Below are 18724 nucleotides of genomic sequence, written 5' to 3'. Positions count from 1 at the left end.
TAAGCAGTGGGACTAGTCATCCAGCCAATGGGTCTCTGAGCCCAGGGGAGAGGCAGGTTTCCTAAATTTGCCTCCTCAGGCCCCTCTTTCCCTGGAGGAAGTCCCACAGAGACACAGAGGTGAGGGACCGCTTGCTAGAACAAGGAAGTCACCAGCACTGAAGACACTCAGATGTCTCAGAAGGAGGGATGGGGAAGCAGCAGGAGGATCCTACACTTCAGGCTGAGGAAGTAGTCATTTTCTTTGCTGGAAAAGGACATGAGGAGCCATTGGGGGTTTGGAACAAGCGTGACTTAATTCAAACCCGCAGGTCCAGTTCATTCTCAGGGCTGTGTGTGCAGCTGAATGTGGAGGTGTCTAAGAAGGCAGGCAGTTGGAGCGATCTGCACAGCAGCGGGAGAGGGCAGCCATGTGGAGAGGAGACTGCGACACCGTGGCCGAGAGCCCACCCAGGAGCAGTCCGGGGATGCAGATGAGTGAAGGCTTAGGAGGCCCAGCCAGCACACTCAGGCCAGAGTGGCTGGCCGAGCTGGTATCTGTGCAGTGCAATGCATCTGCCTCCCTCGGCCTGACCTCCAGCCCTGAGCTGACTTCAGTCTATGGTGTGGGAAGCCTGAGAACATGCGGCATGACTTGGAAGCAGAACTTTAAAACAAATAGTCTGCCTCTCCTCGTTCCCAGCTCTCCAGTGTGGAAAACTGAAGCTGAGAAGGGCCAGCCCGAGTGGAATGCATGCAGTTCTGAGCACAGCCCTAGGCCCTGCTCTGCTGAAAGCCTCTCTTCCCAGGCCGGGCGTCAGGAGGGAGGCTGGTCTCACTCAAGGATGTCAGTCCAGCCTCACTGCCCAGTCAAATCTGTCTGACAATCCCTCAGCCCTGTCTGGGCAGGACTGACCTGCCCTCAGCGCCCGTACATTGTCTGCAGGATGGACTCTCTCTTGCAGCCTAGGATGCCATGATACCCCACTAACATGTGGGCAGACACTGTCCTTAGGCACTGCGTGTCCCCAGGGCCTCGCTTGAACACTAGAATTCTGCTGTCTGAAAAAGTTGGTCAAATCATTTTCTCTTAATTTCAGCAAAAGCCCATGGGAATTTTTACAAATGCAGAATCTCAAATCCGACCTGGGATCTAATGAATCAAGATTGTCCTGGTGATTCACATGCACAAACCAACTCAGGGAACAGACTCTTGTTTGCATTATCTGGTTAAGATTGCATGAGCTTCTGAGGCAATTCTGTTAACTGGTGACCCCAACTCCAGTTCTCTGAAACCCATGTTTTCACACTCACTGCTAAGCCACACCTTTCCTACAATATAGTTTCACTGAGGCAACAACGGTCTGATTACCTGTCGCTGGGTTATACATGTGCCTAGACTAAGATCTTGGGGACAAAACACAGATCATGATCACCTGTCTTTGGTGCCAAGCAAACCCTGATACATAATGGTCTTACGTAAGAAGTAACAAAAAATAAATAAACCAAACCTGGTCGAAAGGATTAAAAAAACAACAACCGAGTTACGCTGTTAAGCAGGTCCAGCGGCATGGTGGGCTCTGGGGCTGAGTCAGGGGCCGGATTCCCTCCACCTCTCCCCTCTGCCTCCCTGGCTCAGCTCTGGGCTTGGGCCCGCCCTCCTTGTGTCCCCAAGGTGGCTGCCAACATTGCCCAGGGCCAGTCTTTCTCATTCAAGCCCAATAGTCAGTCATCTGGACTTCAGGGGAGAGAAGCCATTGTTCTTCCTCTCTTCTCTTTCCTATTTCAGAACCGTCAGCAAATGTCCCCTCTGGTTACACTAGTTCTCATGGACTTATTCCCTCAGTTCTGAGCCCATCCCTGAGGCCAGAAGTGGCTGAGCATGGAGGGCTCCAGCTGGAAGACGGGGCACTGTTGTTGGGAGCAGTGGCGACCTGGGTGCTGGGGAGGCAGCGGACAGATGTTGACCACAATGCTCCACGGGTCTGCATTTCCATTTCCTTTGAATCTTGCAACTGTTTTTCAGGCTGTCCAACATCACAGCAATCACCAGCATGGGTATGGCCAGAAAAGGTTTCTATTTTTACATGACACACAAATTATTATGCTCCCTTACATTGTTTCAGTGATCGACTTTAAAGGGCCCTGGCTTACCTCCTCCTGGAATAATAAAGCAGTCACAGGAGTTCTTTGGGCCACTCCAAAAACCACTCCGCAGCGGTTCGCCACACATAATAGAGGGTGCACTTGAAAGGCAACATCCAATGACCAGTTCTGGCTGAAAACTTTTGTGTTTTTCAAAAGTTCAATAAGCAGCAGAAGTGACCACAATGAGCTTGAAACTCTATAGCATGCTTCAGGAGACAAAGTACCTAAAACTAGCTGGAAAGACGTGTAATTTTTTAAATTAAAAACTGTAGACAGGAGAGGTAACAAAGTAAAATAAGCATGACTCCCACGTTTTTGTTTCAAAATAAAACCCGAGGTATGGGGAAAATTGTAATATGGAATAGTCTGCTCTGGCCATATGCTATATTGCATGTTCTCTCTGCCTGCTGTCCTCGAGCCAGAAGGTCTCAATGCCCAGGCAAGTATAGCTGGGAGAGACATAAAACCAATGAGGCCAAAGGCGAGGGGGGAAGGCGGCCGTTTCCATCCTCACCTCAGTGAGCAGAGGGCAAACTTACCCCCACCAGACCCTGGACACCCATTGCTGGTCTAGGTGGTCAGTGGTGGGAGACGGTGGGTGGTTCAGCACAGCCATCACCACTTCCCAAAAGAACAACTTAACACCCAGGCCTGGTGGAGTCCCAGGAAGGAGGCTGGTTGTGTGATCTTCACCAAAGGAAGGCAGCCTGATCGGCACCCAGCCTCCTCCGTCCTATCTCAGAACTGGTTTGTGTGGATCCCGGCTCTACCTCTGACTCCAGGAGGCACCTGGTGGTACCAGACTCTCAGATTTGGTGTCGGTGTGTGAAATGAGGACAATGCTACCCCTGTCATAGGTTTGAAGGAGAAAACACATAGTTCATGTGTCCAATGCCTAGAAATGCCCAGGACAGAGCGATTCTACACAGGCCCCCGGCCCTGGCCAGTTCCATCCGGTGCTCTGGCTGTATACACACACCACGGAAGCACCTGGTCCCACCGAAGGCCTTGTGCACGTTCTCTCTGCCTCCCCAGCAGCCCCGCAGCACTCACCTGCAGTCACAGGGATGCGAAGCAAGTCGAACCTGTGAATGCTGCAATGACTGGACTGAAGAAAGCGGAAAATCCTCAAGTCTTCACATGGATGCAAAACAACACAAAATGAGCAGAAGAGCACGGCTTGCCTCTTCCTGAATGGAAGGCCCTGGGCAGTTTAGTTTAACAGTAGACTTCAACTGAGCACAGCCTTTGCAGCAACCACATAGACACCTCTCCTACCGGACTGTAAGATCCTTGAGGGTAGAGATCTCTTTCATCCAACTTTGTATTCTCCTGAAGGATAGAGAAAATATATGTTCTCCCTGGAAACTGACCAGCCAGTGTTGGGGGAGATGTTGACGAGAAGGATAAACTGAACCACCTTGAAGGGATTATAGCCTTGAAAGGCATATGAAAGGGATGCCTAATACAATGAAAAATATAAAAACCAAAGTAGAATAGGATTGGACCCACTGCCTAATGAGTAGAGCAGTCACAATTTCTAAACTTGCTTAAGTTCAAATCACTCCTGACAAGTGCCACCCTGGTCCAGAGACCGGAGATTTCCGTGGGGTCTGGCTCTGTGACTCCATGGCCTCCGGCGAGTTCTTTCTTCTCTCTGAACTTCAGTTTTCTTAGTCACACAGGATATGAAATAACAAGTTTTCTAAAATTTCTTACAGCTATAAAGTGAGGGTGTCCAAAATCTCTGCACACACTTGTAGCAAACCTCCCTGTGAAAGGCTGCCTGCCTGGGCACTCCTGAGACCCTTTCCGCCCTGCGCAAGCTTGTGCCCTGTGAGACAGTAAACCACAAGGACACGAATGACTGTGACTCAGGCAGGCAGGGGCAATGGCCATCGAGAGGTGCTCATGGGGAACTTGTGGCTGTGGAGATGAGGAGACTGGAGATGAGGAGACTGTGGAGGGGCGGCATTCACTCGTTTCAATGTGGCAAATACTAAGCACCCACCAGGCCAGGCACTGCGCCTTAGCTCAGAAAACATGAGACAAGCGTGCCCTGCACAGAGCCTTCCTCATGGTGACCACAGGCTGGATGGCAGAAGCAGACACTTGGAGGGAGGGATGGAGGGGTTCCGGATGATGGGGAGAGCCTGTGCAGAGAGACAGGAGGGCAGAGCATCACACAGCTCACAGGAGGGAGGCTAGGGCTCTCTGCACAGAGGCTGAGAAAGGGAGAGAGGCGCACACTGCCGTGGAGCCTCTGGAATGTCAGGCTGCAGAGTCTGGGCTTGAATCAGTACATGATCACTGATGTTACAGCCAAATACACATTGGTTCTATACTAAAAGGAAGATAGCTAAAAGAAAACTCGCCCCCCAAAAGTAATTTAAATAAATTTATTTGCAGGAGAAAAACATCTGAACATCAGGTACAGGTCTGATCCACAATGATCCAACAACAGGCCTAACTTGTCCTGGGGTACTCGGATGCATCCATCCAAGTCCATGCAGCATCGGACCTGAGTATTCCACAATGCACATGACCATGACACAGTGATAAAGTACAACAGCAATACTCACCACTCTGTGAGCTACAGTTACAATATAAACAGTTTAGGTCCTTTGTTAAAAAAAATGGAAAAAATATTTCTATTACAGCTTTATTTCCAGCATTTTCAGTTAGATACAGCTTTATATATTTTCTCTCACGATAGACAGCAAAAGGTTGCCTTCTTTAGCATCTGTAGATAAAATATATTACTTGTTAACCGTCTGTACTCTGAAGCATGTTTGCCATGTATGAGTTCAGATAAGAGAATGAAACTGTGCTGTGGCAAAATCCGCCTGAGGATCAGGACTTGGATAGCTTCCATACTTGTTTTAAAAAACTGCCATCTGGGAAAAAAGAAGTGAAGACATGAAAGAGAACCGACATACTCTCTTTCATTGAGGCAGTCTAACTCCAGAGAATGGGCTTTCCATCTGAATTCCAAGTGTGTGGTCCCAAAGTGGAATTCTCTCCAGTCCGGGAGCTGCCTGTGGCCGGGAGCAGCACACGCAGGGAAAGCCAGCGGGGAGGGAAGGGTTAACTGAGCTACAGAGATGGCCCCTGATAAATCAGCTCCTCCAGGTCCTCAGCCCACACAGAGGCAGGGCAGCCAACACACCAACACAGGACCACGCGCTCACTGAACTGCACACATAGAGCTTCGAGGAGTGTTCACAGGTCTTGACACGGGTTCCTGGTGGTAGTTTACAATATCTGCCTTCACCACCCTCTGTCATAAAAGAAAACAGAGTCATTATCAGGGCATCAGAACATTCAGAAAGGGCTCCTTACAGTATATTTTCATTTTCTGAACTTTGGCGAACCCCTGATGATAGACACCATAAATGAAGCAGGAGCTGATATTAAAAGAACCAACCAGAACAAACTAGAGCAGAGCTGGGATTGGCGGGCAAGAGGGCTTTCTTGTTGTTGTTGGGTTTTGTTTTGTTTTAAGTATCTAATTGCAAGTCCTTAATTGAGTCTTTCCTGGTTTTATGACATAAGCTTGAAGTTATCACAAGTCTAATAAAAACCTGACAAATTAATATAAAATATTAAACCCTGGTTAAAACTTAAAGCAAAGGTTTAAAATTAATCATTTACATAGTTTAACTGATAGACAAGGGTTTGTTATTTCAAAGTAAAAAAGTCATTATTTATTAATACTTCCATAAACCACTATCCCCAGCCATAGCTTTTTTAAGAATGTTTATAGTAATTAGTGAGTTAGTGAGAAGAGGTGTGAATGTTAAAAGTCACATAGAAAGGAGAAATGTTTTGAGCAACTCAATATTTAAAATGTTGCCAATTTTTAAAACGTTCCTCCCAAATCCCTAACTTACTTCCAAATTGCTCACTAATGGGTTATAAATAATGACTAACAAAATACAGAATGAGAATTTAGAAAATTACTGCATACTCATATTTTTAAAATAATTTAAACTGAAAGATAGTTTTAATTCTTCCTTCCTTCTTCCTGAGCCACATTCAAGGATAATGATAAATTTAGCAATATGCCCTAATATTCATCTCTAGGTAATAATTTACATTAAAACAAATCCTTTACTGTTTTCAACTCTTTTACTAAGTCTGCACACACAAGCAGACAAAGAAGAGTAATTCAAGACAAATTTTAAAAGTACTCTTTCAATTACCAGGCTATTTCAGGAAAAATGGTAAGGAATGAATAATGAAATAACTGCCTCAATTCTCCACTTCACTGCACATGTAATAAACACAACCATAAAGACAAATACGTGTGAAAGTAACTGAAATGTTATTTTAATTTGTTCCCAATTCCTTATTTCATTCGTAAGTCTCTTGGCAAAGGATCAATATTTCAAAGTTCTAAAACAGGATGTATGCAATATTAATTCCAATAATGTACAATAATCATTTGAACTTCTCTATTCATAAGGGGGAAAGAACAAGATAGCATTCACTAGTTCTCACCACCCTCCTCCCCCAAATTGCAGTAATTTATCCGTTATACCTGCACTACTGTACTGAACAGAGTCTAGTCTGAGCAGAGGTGAAATGTTGATTATCTTCTTCCGGGTACTTCACTATGTCTGCCCTGACAATACGCTGTCAATTCCGTACAACATAAACGAGATGAAGAAGAAAGAAAAGAAAAAATGGAAAGCATGTTCAATGACTGAAAATAGAAGGGAACACCAAAGGAGAAAAAGGAATATACACATAAATTTAAACATGTCTCAAAAGAAAACAGCAGAATATAGACATATAAAAGGAAGGAAAGCAAGCAAAGATCCAAGAAATATCATTCTTTGTAATTCCACTTAATTGTTAAAATAGACATGTCTGCTCCTCCCAGGCAAGTTGTGAGTTCTAGTTTTGATATCACAATTACACATAATATATATAATTCCCAGTATTCAGAGAACAACCAAGAATTATGGTGCTTTTCTATGCTAACATGCAGTAAAAGTATTAATTCCATTTCCTTCCACAAACATTACTGAGGATCTACCCTGTGCCAGTCACTCTGTAATGGGAATGCACAGCTAAGTTACACAGCATCTGTTCACAAGTTGCTGGGGACCCCATGGGAAGAGAAATACATTCACAGATAATTGTCATACAAGGTAAGTACTGTACTAGTAGATCTATATGCTGTGGTAATAGAGAGGAAGGAGTAATTAATTTTCTTTGAAGGTAGGGAAGAGAATGCATATATATATCAGAGGAAGCCATGTAGGATTTACAAATTTTATATTTAATAACATTTACTATTTGTCAAAAATATTCTCTTTTAAAATATATTTTAATTTTTTACAGAGAGGAAGGGAGAGAGATAGTCAGAAACATCGATGAGAGAGAAACATGGATCAGCTGCCTCCTGCACACCTTCCACTGGGGATGTGCCCACAACCAAGGTACATGCCCTTGACCGGAATCGAACCTGGGACCCCCTTCAGTCCGCAGGCCGACGCTCTATCCACTGAGTCAAACCAGTTATGGCTCAAAGATATTCTTTTGATGCTAATTGCCCCAATCCTCACAACCCTAATGTCCATGGTCATCCCATCCTATATAATAAAGAGGTAATATGCAAATTGACCACCACACACTCGCACAAGATGGCTGCCGCCATGCAGTCACAAGATGGCCACCACAAGATGGCCAGCAGGGGAGGGCAGTTGTGGGCAATCAGGCCAGCAGGGGAGGGCAGTTAGGGGCGGCCAGGCCAGCAGGGGAGGGCAGTTGGGGGTGACCAGGCTGGAAGGGGAGGGCAGTTGGGGGCGACCAGGACGGAAGGGGAGGGCAGTTGGGGTGACTGGGCCAGCAGGGGAGGGCAGTTGGGGGTGACCAGGCCTGCAGGGGAGGGCAGTTGGGGGCGACCAGGCCTTCAGGGGAGGGCAGTTGGGGGTGACCAGGCCTGCAGGGGAGGGCAGTTGGGGGCGACCAGGCCTTCAGGGGAGGGCAGTTGGGGGTGACCAGGCCTGCAGGGGAGGGCAGTTGGGGGCGACCAGGCCTTCAGGGGAGGGCAGTTGGGGGTGACCAGGCCTGCAGGGGAGGGCAGTTGGGGGCGACCAGGCCTTCAGGGGAGGGCAGTTGGGGGTGACCAGGCCTGCAGGGGAGGGCAGTTGGGGGGGACCAGGCCTGCAGGGGAGGGTAGTTGGGGGCAATCGGGCAGGCAGGCAGGCGAGCGGTTGGGAGCCAGCAGTCCCGGATTGTGAGAGGGATGTCCGACTGCCGGTTTAGGCCTGATCCCCGGCAGTCAGACATCCCCCGAGGGGTCCCAGATTGGAGAGGGTGCAGGCTAGGCTGAGGGACACCCCCCACCCCAGTGCACGAATTTTGTGTACCGGGCCTCTAGTATTTCATATAAAATTAAAACAAGTTCAAAATGCACTTTTCTGTCATTTAAAAAAATGACATACAGTATTTAAGCACAACAGCTATTTTCTCAACTATCTAAGAGTTTTGCTAAACTAAAGAATCAAAACTACTGTGTTAGGTTTTTGTTTGCAATAACCCTTAAAAAGACTACATGTGATGAGTATGACAGAGATAACATGCTCTCTAAATTGTTCAACTTCAAATTATCCTGCCTTTTTTTTCTTTCATAATTTCAAATATCTTATTTCAGAAAACTCTTATTTCATAACAGCATCTAATAATTAACACATATAGAAAACCATGTTAATAAGGCTGCTGGTTGCAATGGCACTTATAAAGACTGAATGAACTAGGAGTAAATGAGTAGGGTGGTACAGTATATTGGCCTAAGCAGGCTCTGCCCCAATTCCCAGCAGCAGCTTAACTGCTGGACAAGACTGCGATTTACTGGGCAGAAGCATTGCTAACTGCAATGTGAGGTACTGCAAGAGGAGTATGTCAGTAAAACACTGAACACCATTATCTGCCCTCCACCGAACCTAATTGTTTCATGACAAACTGTGGGTTACAATAAAGAAAAGGGATTTTCATAATCAGTAAGCAACTCATCAATCCTCCAAAATGTTGGTTTAAACCCTATCCTATAAACACAACCAGGTTACTGACCTACGGTCAAAATATTTGGTCAATGTACTGACTAATATAAATGGCTTGGATATTCAGCATTAATTTTCATCCAATTAATGAAGAACTAAAAAGGCAACATCTTTCTTTCTTTGGGGCCTTCGTTGTTTGACATAAAGCTTTGTACAAAGTTTCTGAACTAGCAGCCAGAACCAAGGCTTTGCTTTTTAGGAGTAGCAAAACAGAATGTCCAGGCCATAAACTTCATGGTAGGTGATTTCACAGGAGTCAGTTCGTTTACAAGTCATTATTGATGTTTTCAGAGAAAATGTTACCTACAAAACATCAACTTTTATTTGAACACCAGCTTAGCCCTTATTATGTAGAGAGTAACTGCGGTGGGTCCTGGAAGTGGAAGTGGTAGCTATCTAGACGGAAAGCAAGAAAGCAACCCTGGAGCTGGGGAAGTAAGGTATAAGGAGTAGAGATGGACCCTTGGGAAGACACAAAAAATAAATTTGGTCTACTCTGCAACTGTGTCTTAATACAGATAGTAGTTACATGTTTATCATTGAAAAGTCATAATTTGACACGCTCAGGATATAGAGTAAACATACCTTAAAGGCTAAAAACACTTGCCACTATCATTCATTCAAAGACAATCACTATTCTAGGTACTGAAGACATTCAGATAAATAATATAATACACGATCTCTGTTTTTGAGACACGTAAGAGTCCAGCATGGAAAACAGATGTGTAAACTATTAAAGAACATATGTCTGCTATACATCCATAATATAAAGTATAACAAGATCATAGATTGCCATTTAAAGCATGGATACAGCAATTTAAAACTATGGTACTCTGTACACTGTAGGAACTTAAAGACAGCTACTCTTCCTGTTCTTCCACAAAATGCGCTGCCACTAACATTCGTCGCTTTAGGCAAGTTATTCACCTCTTTGTTCTTCATGATGGACTACGCTATTTAAAAAAAAAGGTTTATCTACATGGTCTCTAAGGTCCCATCTAGTTTTGAAACTATATGAAAAAATAAATTTAAAAGGTGATTAGAGAAAGATATGATATGGAACTCATTAAGCAATGTTCAATATCTGAGGTTTAGATTAGTATGAACAAAGTGGGTAAATATTTTCTATAAGGAAGACAGGTGATGTTTAGGATAAAAAATAAAGAAACACTAGTGCAGTCTTTGTAAACTTATTTGACAAAATGATACAAAAATATTAACATCTAGGTAAGAAGAATCTAAGTTCCTTATGGCTCCTTAAGGAAGGTCAGTATTCAGAAAAAAAAACAACAGAAAAGAGAAGTATCAGGGGTTAAAGGCATTTGTGTTTACAGTTATACACTAAGTAAAACAGAATTAAAATCTTAAACATGCCTACTATATGCCCTATACTAGAAACTTTTATATAGAGTATGAAAGTATTCAGAGGTCACATAAAGAATATATATTTTTAGCAAGTTTAGTGAGTATCTCAGATATGAAATTTTTGTTTAGAAAAAACTAATGCATACTTAATTTAAACCAAACAGAAATTCATAGTTTATTAACTGGCAAGTGAAACTGTCAAGGTTTAAAATGTATTAAGAATGTATTAAGAACTTTGAACACCAAGTATATATGGCAAAACATCCTTGCAATTCAGACAGAGAGAGATAACATACAAGATAGTACATTTTCGTTTCAGACTACCTAATGCATTATTAAGGAGCTGAATACTAAACTTCCGAGAGAACAGCAGTAGTAAATTTATTTTTTCTCGTAAAGGTTTGACTACTTTGTAAACAAAAAATTCTGAACAATCTCAGAAACTAGCACATTTGTTAACAACCCTTCCCAACTTTTATACTATCTTAGAGGAGAATGGTTGGGGCAGGGGAGAAAAGAGAACAAATAAACAATGAAAATGAAACTATCAATTAAATTGGGAATTGTGAGAAATGCAACTAGAGTATACTTAATTGTTTAAATACTTGTCTGCCCATTTGTGCTGGGAGTTCCTTGAGGACAAGGACTTATTCATCTCTGTGGTCCCTGGCACAAAGTAGACCCTCAAAAAATGTTTACTGTGTTCAGAAACTACATTCCATTTCTTTTCTCTTTCTTCCCCTATCTCTTCCTTATAAAACTTGCACAATGTGCTGATAAGTCATTTTATGACTCCCAAACAGTAATGATCTAGGTTAGAACTAAAATAACAGAATCTCTTTAAATAAATCAGTGAATGGAATTAAGACTACAGCCTTATTATAAATATTTGTCACAAACTAAATTACTGTAGCATCAATTTCCACGTGATTCAGTGAGTCTACCATCTCCTATAAAATGAATAAAAACACTTTCAAACATTACACCAAATCCCCTCAGGTATCTTTTAAATGGCATAAAACCCACAGAAACCATTCACATCTCTCTCTCTCTCTCTCTTCTCTCTCTCCCCCCCACCTCTCTCTCTCTTCTCCTTTTCCTTCCTCCCTCCCTCCCTCCCTTCCTCTTTTTCCATATATATTTTTTGTTTTAATATACACCTTGTATATATAAACAAAAAATATAAAACCTGAACTTCTTTGTCTTTTCCCCCCCTAGTCCTTTACATCCAAATGGCCAACAAACACATGAAAAAGATGTTCAACATCACTAATCAAATGTAAATTGACATCACAATGAGCTATCACTTCACACAATGGCTATCATCAGAAACTCAAGAGATGTCCTGGCGAGGATGTGCAGAAAAGAGAACCCTTGTGCACTGTTGGTAAGAATGTAAATGGTGCAGCCACTATAAAAAACACTATGGAGGTTCCTCTAAAAATTGAACTATCATATGATCCAACAGTTCCATTCCTGGATATTTGTCCAAAAAAAAGAAAACACTAATTCAAAAAGATATATGTACCACAATGTTCATCGCAGTGTTTTTTACAACAGCCAAGATATGGAAACAACCTAACCATCCCACAACAAATGAATGGATAAATAAAATGTGGTACACACACACACACACACACACACACACACACACACACACACACAGGAATATTATTCAGCCTGAGAAAGGAAGACATTCAGCCACTTGCAACAACATGAATGAACTTAAGTATATTATGCTAAGTGAAGTAAGTCACACAGAGAAAGATAAATACTGCAGGATATCACTTATATGTGAAACTTTAAAAAGCCAAACTTGTAAAAACAGAGAATAAAATGGTGTTACTGGGGAGTGAGGGGCGGGAGGACAGGGTAGATACGGTTAAGGGTACAAACTTACACTAAAGTAGTAAAGCCAGAGATATAATGTGCAGTACAGTGAATAATCATCAAACCACGAAGAGACTAGAACTTAATTATTCCAACTACTAAAAAGAAATAAATTACTCTTTAAATATAAAGTTCAATATAATCACCTGTGACTGTTCTATTTCTGCTTTGTTTAATTTGATTCCAAGGATTTCAGCAGCAACTTTCTGAAAACACAGGAATACCTACATACCAAAAATAGGTTTAAATGATTTAAAACAGGCATGCTTAAGTTACCTTCAAATAAACTGAACTTTCTAAACAATGATAAATAGCAAGAATTACAAAATATGATGCACCAGGTTATTCCAAAAATAGCTTTATTTGTCAGAGACAACAAAATTTTAAATGTAATAAACTTTTAAGTCATTAAACCCATAAATTGAACAAATTCATAAAATTCAGTAAATTGATCTAAACATAAATCCCTGAAAACTTACATTTTAAAGATTTAACATAAGACAATTACAGTGACCACATTCAAAAAATACTAGCAAAACAAACACCTACAGGTGCTGAAGAAAATGAGAATACAGTATACTACCTGGGTTTTTCACTGCCAACTTTAAATTGGTCTTTTGACCTGGCTTTAGTCTATACCTTAAAAATCTTTGCTGCTCTCAAGTCAATAAACTCTCCACATCTTTTGAGCAGAACAACTTAGAAATCCCTACTGTATTTTATCAGTTCAGAGTGAAGGAGCAGTATACTCCATTATCAATAAGCAAAAGTCTACAAACACTTCTCTATAAACAGACATTTCATACACTGTTAGCTTACGTTATGATTTCTAGCACTCCAATCCAGAGTTCACCTGTAAGGTATAACTTGTCTTTGCTTCATAAGTGTACTATCATTTTCTTATCCCTACTTACCTCATGATTACTTACTGAATATTTATCACAATTTTATTAATTTAATTTTGATTTCTAATCAAAAAGAGATACATACTCCGAAAGGCTTATGTCATTTGCACCTCAAAAAGTAATATATATTATAGTTCACTGATAGTCAATGTTTAAGGAAAAACAGGAAAGTTAGTGTGGTAGAATGGAGAGGAAGAGATGGATTGTACAAGAAAATAAGCAGAGATTACAAATCATGTAAGATCTGGGAGGCTATCAGAAGGGCTGTGGCTTTTACTCTGAGTAAAATGGAAACCCTGGGACAGTGGCTTGTTGTAACTTCTATTTTGATAGGTTCAACCCGGCTGCTGTACTAAGTACTCACTAGAGAAGATCAAGGGTACAAAAAAGAAACCAGTGAAGATACTAATGTCAGAGATGATGAGGGCTTGAAACAAAGTGGTAGCAGTGCAAATATAAGAAATCACCACCGGGTTCTGGACATATTTTGAAAGTAGAGCCAAGAGGACTTGGGGTGTAAAGAAAGGAGGGTTCAAGGATAACTCCAATATAATTTTGGATTTAGTAATTGATAGAACTGCCATTTACTGAAGTGGGAAGACTGTGAGAGATTTGAAGAGGGAATACCAACAGCTCACAATGGACCTGAATTAAACTTGGACTGCCTATCAGACATCTCAGTAGAGGTCTTAGGTGGACAGTTGAACATTGAGTCTGATCAAAGCCACGAGACTAGATGAGGTCACTAAGGAAATAAGTTTAGAAAAAGAAATACACAAAGTGGGCACTCAGCAAATGCAAACTGCTGGCAGGAGCACTAATATTTGTGAGGATCAGAAAAAGAAGACTAGAAGGAATGAATCATCATATGAGATTAGCAGTCATCTCTGAATGCTGAAATTATGGGGATTTATATTCTTTTTAAACTCTTAAACAACCATAAACTTATGTTAAATGAATTACAAAAGTAATGTAAACAGAATAAACATGTTACATCTAATCTAGTCTATTTTATATCTTCAATAAGCATTAATTTGTTGCAAAAAATAATGGAAATCACTTCCTATGAATATTAATAAATAAACGTAAAACCTCACTCATAAGATCCATTTTCATTGTTACTTACAGAGTCTCCTGTCTTTGCTGAGACAAAGTGGCTACTAAAACCATTTTCTTGGCAAAACCTCAAGTGTTTTTCAGGTTTTACTGTTCGCATATGCTCCAAATCAACTAGAAAGGTGAACAGAAACAGAGAAAAAATATTAGAGTCAATCAATATACTTTAACATGTTTAAGTTTGACTCATCTTCCAGTATTATATCCCAGCTTAGGCACTAACTGCGTAATCTTAGGCAATTTCCTTAACTTTTTTATGCCTTGGTCTCTAAACCTAAAAACTAAGAATAACACATATATCTACCTTATATGGAGTGTTTGAGAATTAATCCATGTATAGTGCAAATGTCCAGTACCTGATAAGTGCTCAAAAAATGAGAGCTATCATTCTTATTATCTCTATAGCTTCTGGAACATTGATGATACTCAAAAAAGATTTCCTTCGTATATTATGTTTAAACAGAGATTAATTGAAAGATTCATATTTAATTGAAACAGTTTAATTACTTTAATAATTAGAATAGTTCTGCAAATTTTATAAATATTAATATTCAATAAATATGTAATTAATTTTCTGCTAAAAGATATCAATATTTCATAGTGTATTTAATTTATTTAAAGCCATGGTTTAATTTTACAAGGAGACAGCTCAGCTACTTTCCAAACCTAAAGTATGCATTTCGAAAGTAAGGGGTAAGCATTTATTTCCTTGAATACTTGTAGGTTCTTTAAAGCAAAGCACAGTATTCATATCCAATACTGGTTTCATCTGGCACACTCTATTTTTTCAACTGTGACCCTTTATTGAACAGTTTCTCTCTTTACAACACTAGAAACCCTATAAGGGTGTTGACTCAATGCCGTCAAATTATAAGGCAAATATATTCACAGGATTTAAGGACAACTGGGTTCTTTGAGTCAATATAGGAGGGAAAAAGTTAAACTGATTTCCTGAGGAAGGGACCCAACTGACTTGTAAAAACTTGTAAATTTGCAAATCTAGTGAGCCTACATAATAGTGTCAATTGATTATCAACTAAAAAGTGCTCTCATTTTACATAAAAGGTTTTATTTAAAATTATATTGAAGGTCTTTAGTTTGTAGGCTCAAGAGATTTTTCTCTAGGAGATTTTTTATTTAGTCAGGGATTCTGAGTCCCATTTATATTGCTTAGCTTGAATAATATGGAGTTTTTCTTTTATGACCACAAGTTGCTATTCCTTAAACATCACTAAGACCTTATTTACAAGAAAAGGCCAAAAAATGTCCAGATACCACAGGCATCAATTTATACAAGACTAAAATACTAAGCTATTAGCACTGACATTTATATATCTAGGTTATCATAATATTAAAGCTAAAATACTTTCCTAATTCAACAAGAGTAAGAACAAATCCTGACATTAGGAAAAATCCCCCATGAGTAACTACTAATTTTTTTTAAAAGCAAGTTTGTCATTTTGTGTGTGTGTACTTATTTTTTCAAATGGAACCATCTATCACTGTTCAACGTTTTCTCTTTTTTTCTCTCCCTCCACCCTTCCCTACAACTCCCCAACTATCACATAAGTTATCTATAGCATTGGGTAATTTACTATCCAAGCCAAAGTTTTCCTAATGAAGATAGCAATAAAAGACCAGTATGTCACTGATCAATTGGGGGGGGGGGCATTTATTGAGTACCTATTATATACCAAGTACTGTGCTAGGTAGTAAGAACCCACAGATGAAAAAGATACAATCGTTTCTCAAAAAGTCATCCCCAGTATATGAACATAAAAGACCATTAAGGATATAAAAGTTATTTTAAATGACTGAGATTCTGACAAATGAGACAGCAGAGATTAAAAAAAAACACAACTTCACTACAAAGTTTCCTTTTGTTGTCTTAGAATTTAACATTAAGAGGGTTCATTTACTAGAGTACTAGTAAAATCTTTCTTTTCTTCTATTTTTAAGAATATTCTTAAAATTATTATCCAGTACCTACCTATCATACATGTGATAACACTTACTGCTACATGATTTAATTTCCTTTATGTCCTTCAGTAAAGCACATCATTTTTCAAGGTGTTATATATATATGTATATACATATATATATATATTTTTATCCTCACCTGAGGATATGTTGTTTCTTTATTGATTTTAGAGAGAAAGGAAGGGACTGGAGGGAGAGAAGAGGAGGAGGAAGAGGAGGAGGAGGAGGAGGAGGAGGAAGAAAGAAATATTGATAGGTTGCCTCCTGCAGGAGCCCAGACCAGGAATCAAACCCATAACTTTTTGGTGTACAGGATGACACTCCAACCAACCAAGCCACCCTAATAACAGTAATATATGCTCATTTCCCAAATATTCAGAAAAACAATTATGAAAATGAAATTTAAAATGCCATTAACTAAAGACAACTACTATTAACATTTTGGCATATATCCTTCCAACATCACAATATGAAAGACAAAGGCATTAATATTGTATACACTGAGTGGCCAGATTATTATGACCACCTGACGTTTGTAGACAAATTAGCTATAGTTTTGTGCTTAAGTTGCCAGAGGACCAGACCATTATAAATAGGGAAGCAGGTTGTAAATATATATATATATATATATATATATATATATATATATATATATATATATATATATATATATATATATATATATATATATATATATATATATATATATATATATATATATATATATATATATATATATATATATATATATATATATTTACAACCTGCTTCCCTATTTATAATGGTCTGGTCCTCTGGCAACTTCAGCACAAAACTATAGCTAATTTGTCTACAAACGTCAGGTGGTCATAATAATCTGGCCACTCAGTGTATATGCCATTTCTTTTACCTCAACCATATTACATCCTGCTTAACAATTTCAATGTATAACTTTACTGATGATTCATTCATTCATTCAACAAATATCTGAGTGTCAGGCACTGTCCTGGATGCTGCAGATTTAACAATGAGCTTACATTTTAATGAAGGGGAAAGGACCAACAAGTATATTCTATAGTATGACAAATGCTGATAGATTTTATGAAGAAAGATAAAGGGTACATAAGGGGCAGGGGTATTTTAAACAGCTAGGTAAAAAACCTTAAGAAGGCTAAGGACCAAGAATATCTCAGAGAAAGTCTTCCAAGCAGAGGAAAATGAAGTGCAAAGGTCCTAATGAAGATTATTCTTAGCATACTCAAGGAAAAGCCAGGAGGCCAGAGTGGCTAAAATCAGTTGGCAAGAGGGAAATAGCATGAAATGAGGTTTAAAAAGCCAGGGCCATATTGTGCAGTGTGCGTCGGCCACTCTAAGAGAGATGGGAAGTTACTGGAGAGTTGTGAGGGGGAAAAGTTATAATCTGACTCACATTTTAAAAGACTCTGGGCTCTTTTTTTGGAATAAACTATAGAGGGTCAAATGTAAAGCAGAGAAGCCATTGAGGGGCTATAATCTAAGAGAGAGAGAATGTTACTTAGGACAAGAGTGGTAGCAACAGAGATAGTAAAAAGTGGGGCAGACTCTCAAAATATGTTCAGGATAAAAAGTAAATAGAATACACTAATGGATTTAATATGAGATTTGAAAAATACCGAAAAGTCATTTGAAAATAGTTACCCCTGGATTTAAAATGAGACACAGTGTATTGGTGGGTTTTGTTGCAGCCACATTCATTTAGCTGCATGGGTGGATAGAGATTTGCATTAAAGTAGAACTAAGGTTTTCTCAACCACTTAAAATAAATGAAAAGGACGGGGAAGTTGAAGACAGTAAACGCAATGTAGTAATTACATTTATGAAGAAAGGAATCTAAGTTGATTAAGAAGAAAGTTGAGCCCTGGCAATTCTGTGATATGGTGCAGATGTTAGCTAACCATTTGGAGTAATCATTTTGCAGTACATAAGCGTATCAAATCAACACACTGTGTACCTTAAACTTACGCAATGTTATATGTCAATTATCTACACTAATAAAAGAGAAACATGGTAATTAGCGTACGACCGCTACCCTTTTCATTGGCTAATCAGTGAGTATATGCAAATTAACTGTCAGCCAAGATGGCGGCCGGCAGCCAGGCACTGAAGCGAGCATGAGGCTTGCTTGCTGCGGACTCCAACGTTCCCCGCCTCACTTGCCGGCCTCTCAGCTGCAACTCTAAGCAACTATGTACTATGTTGCAAATAAGAAGCTAAACAAAACACCAGAAACCGGCTTCCATTCAGCCGGGCT

At 40.0% G+C, this 18724-nt stretch overlaps 1 protein-coding gene and 1 long non-coding RNA gene across 3 annotated transcripts in view; one reads left to right on the top strand and one right to left on the bottom strand.

Annotated features, from left to right (window-relative positions):
- Nucleotides 1–4510: 4510 nt before the first annotated feature.
- Nucleotides 4511–18724, bottom strand: part of RAB28 (RAB28, member RAS oncogene family) — a 69918-nt gene continuing 55704 nt past the window's right edge. Inside the window, exons 5-8 of one of the 2 annotated variants that reach the window (XM_005878147.2) lie at nt 14486–14589; nt 12601–12678; nt 6670–6764; nt 4511–5406 (exon numbers count right to left, since the gene is read on the bottom strand). In XM_005878147.2, coding sequence (XP_005878209.1) covers nt 6675–6764; nt 12601–12678; nt 14486–14589 — 272 coding nt within the window. In that variant the 3' untranslated portion in view covers nt 4511–5406; nt 6670–6674. The remainder of the gene's footprint in view (nt 5407–6669; nt 6765–12600; nt 12679–14485; nt 14590–18724) is intronic. The other variant, XM_005878146.2, reaches the window with a different exon arrangement.
- Nucleotides 8550–18724, top strand: part of LOC106728159 — a 13897-nt gene continuing 3722 nt past the window's right edge. The window contains exons 1-2 of the long non-coding RNA XR_001364419.1: nt 8550–8562; nt 15573–15575. This is a non-coding gene — a long non-coding RNA (uncharacterized LOC106728159). The remainder of the gene's footprint in view (nt 8563–15572; nt 15576–18724) is intronic.

The sequence above is a fragment of the Myotis brandtii genome, unplaced genomic scaffold (assembly GCF_000412655.1).
Source record: "Myotis brandtii unplaced genomic scaffold, ASM41265v1 scaffold547, whole genome shotgun sequence".
NCBI lineage: Eukaryota > Metazoa > Chordata > Mammalia > Chiroptera > Vespertilionidae > Myotis > Myotis brandtii.
Note: the sequence above shows the minus strand (reverse complement) of the source record. Positions and strands in the feature narration are given on the sequence as shown.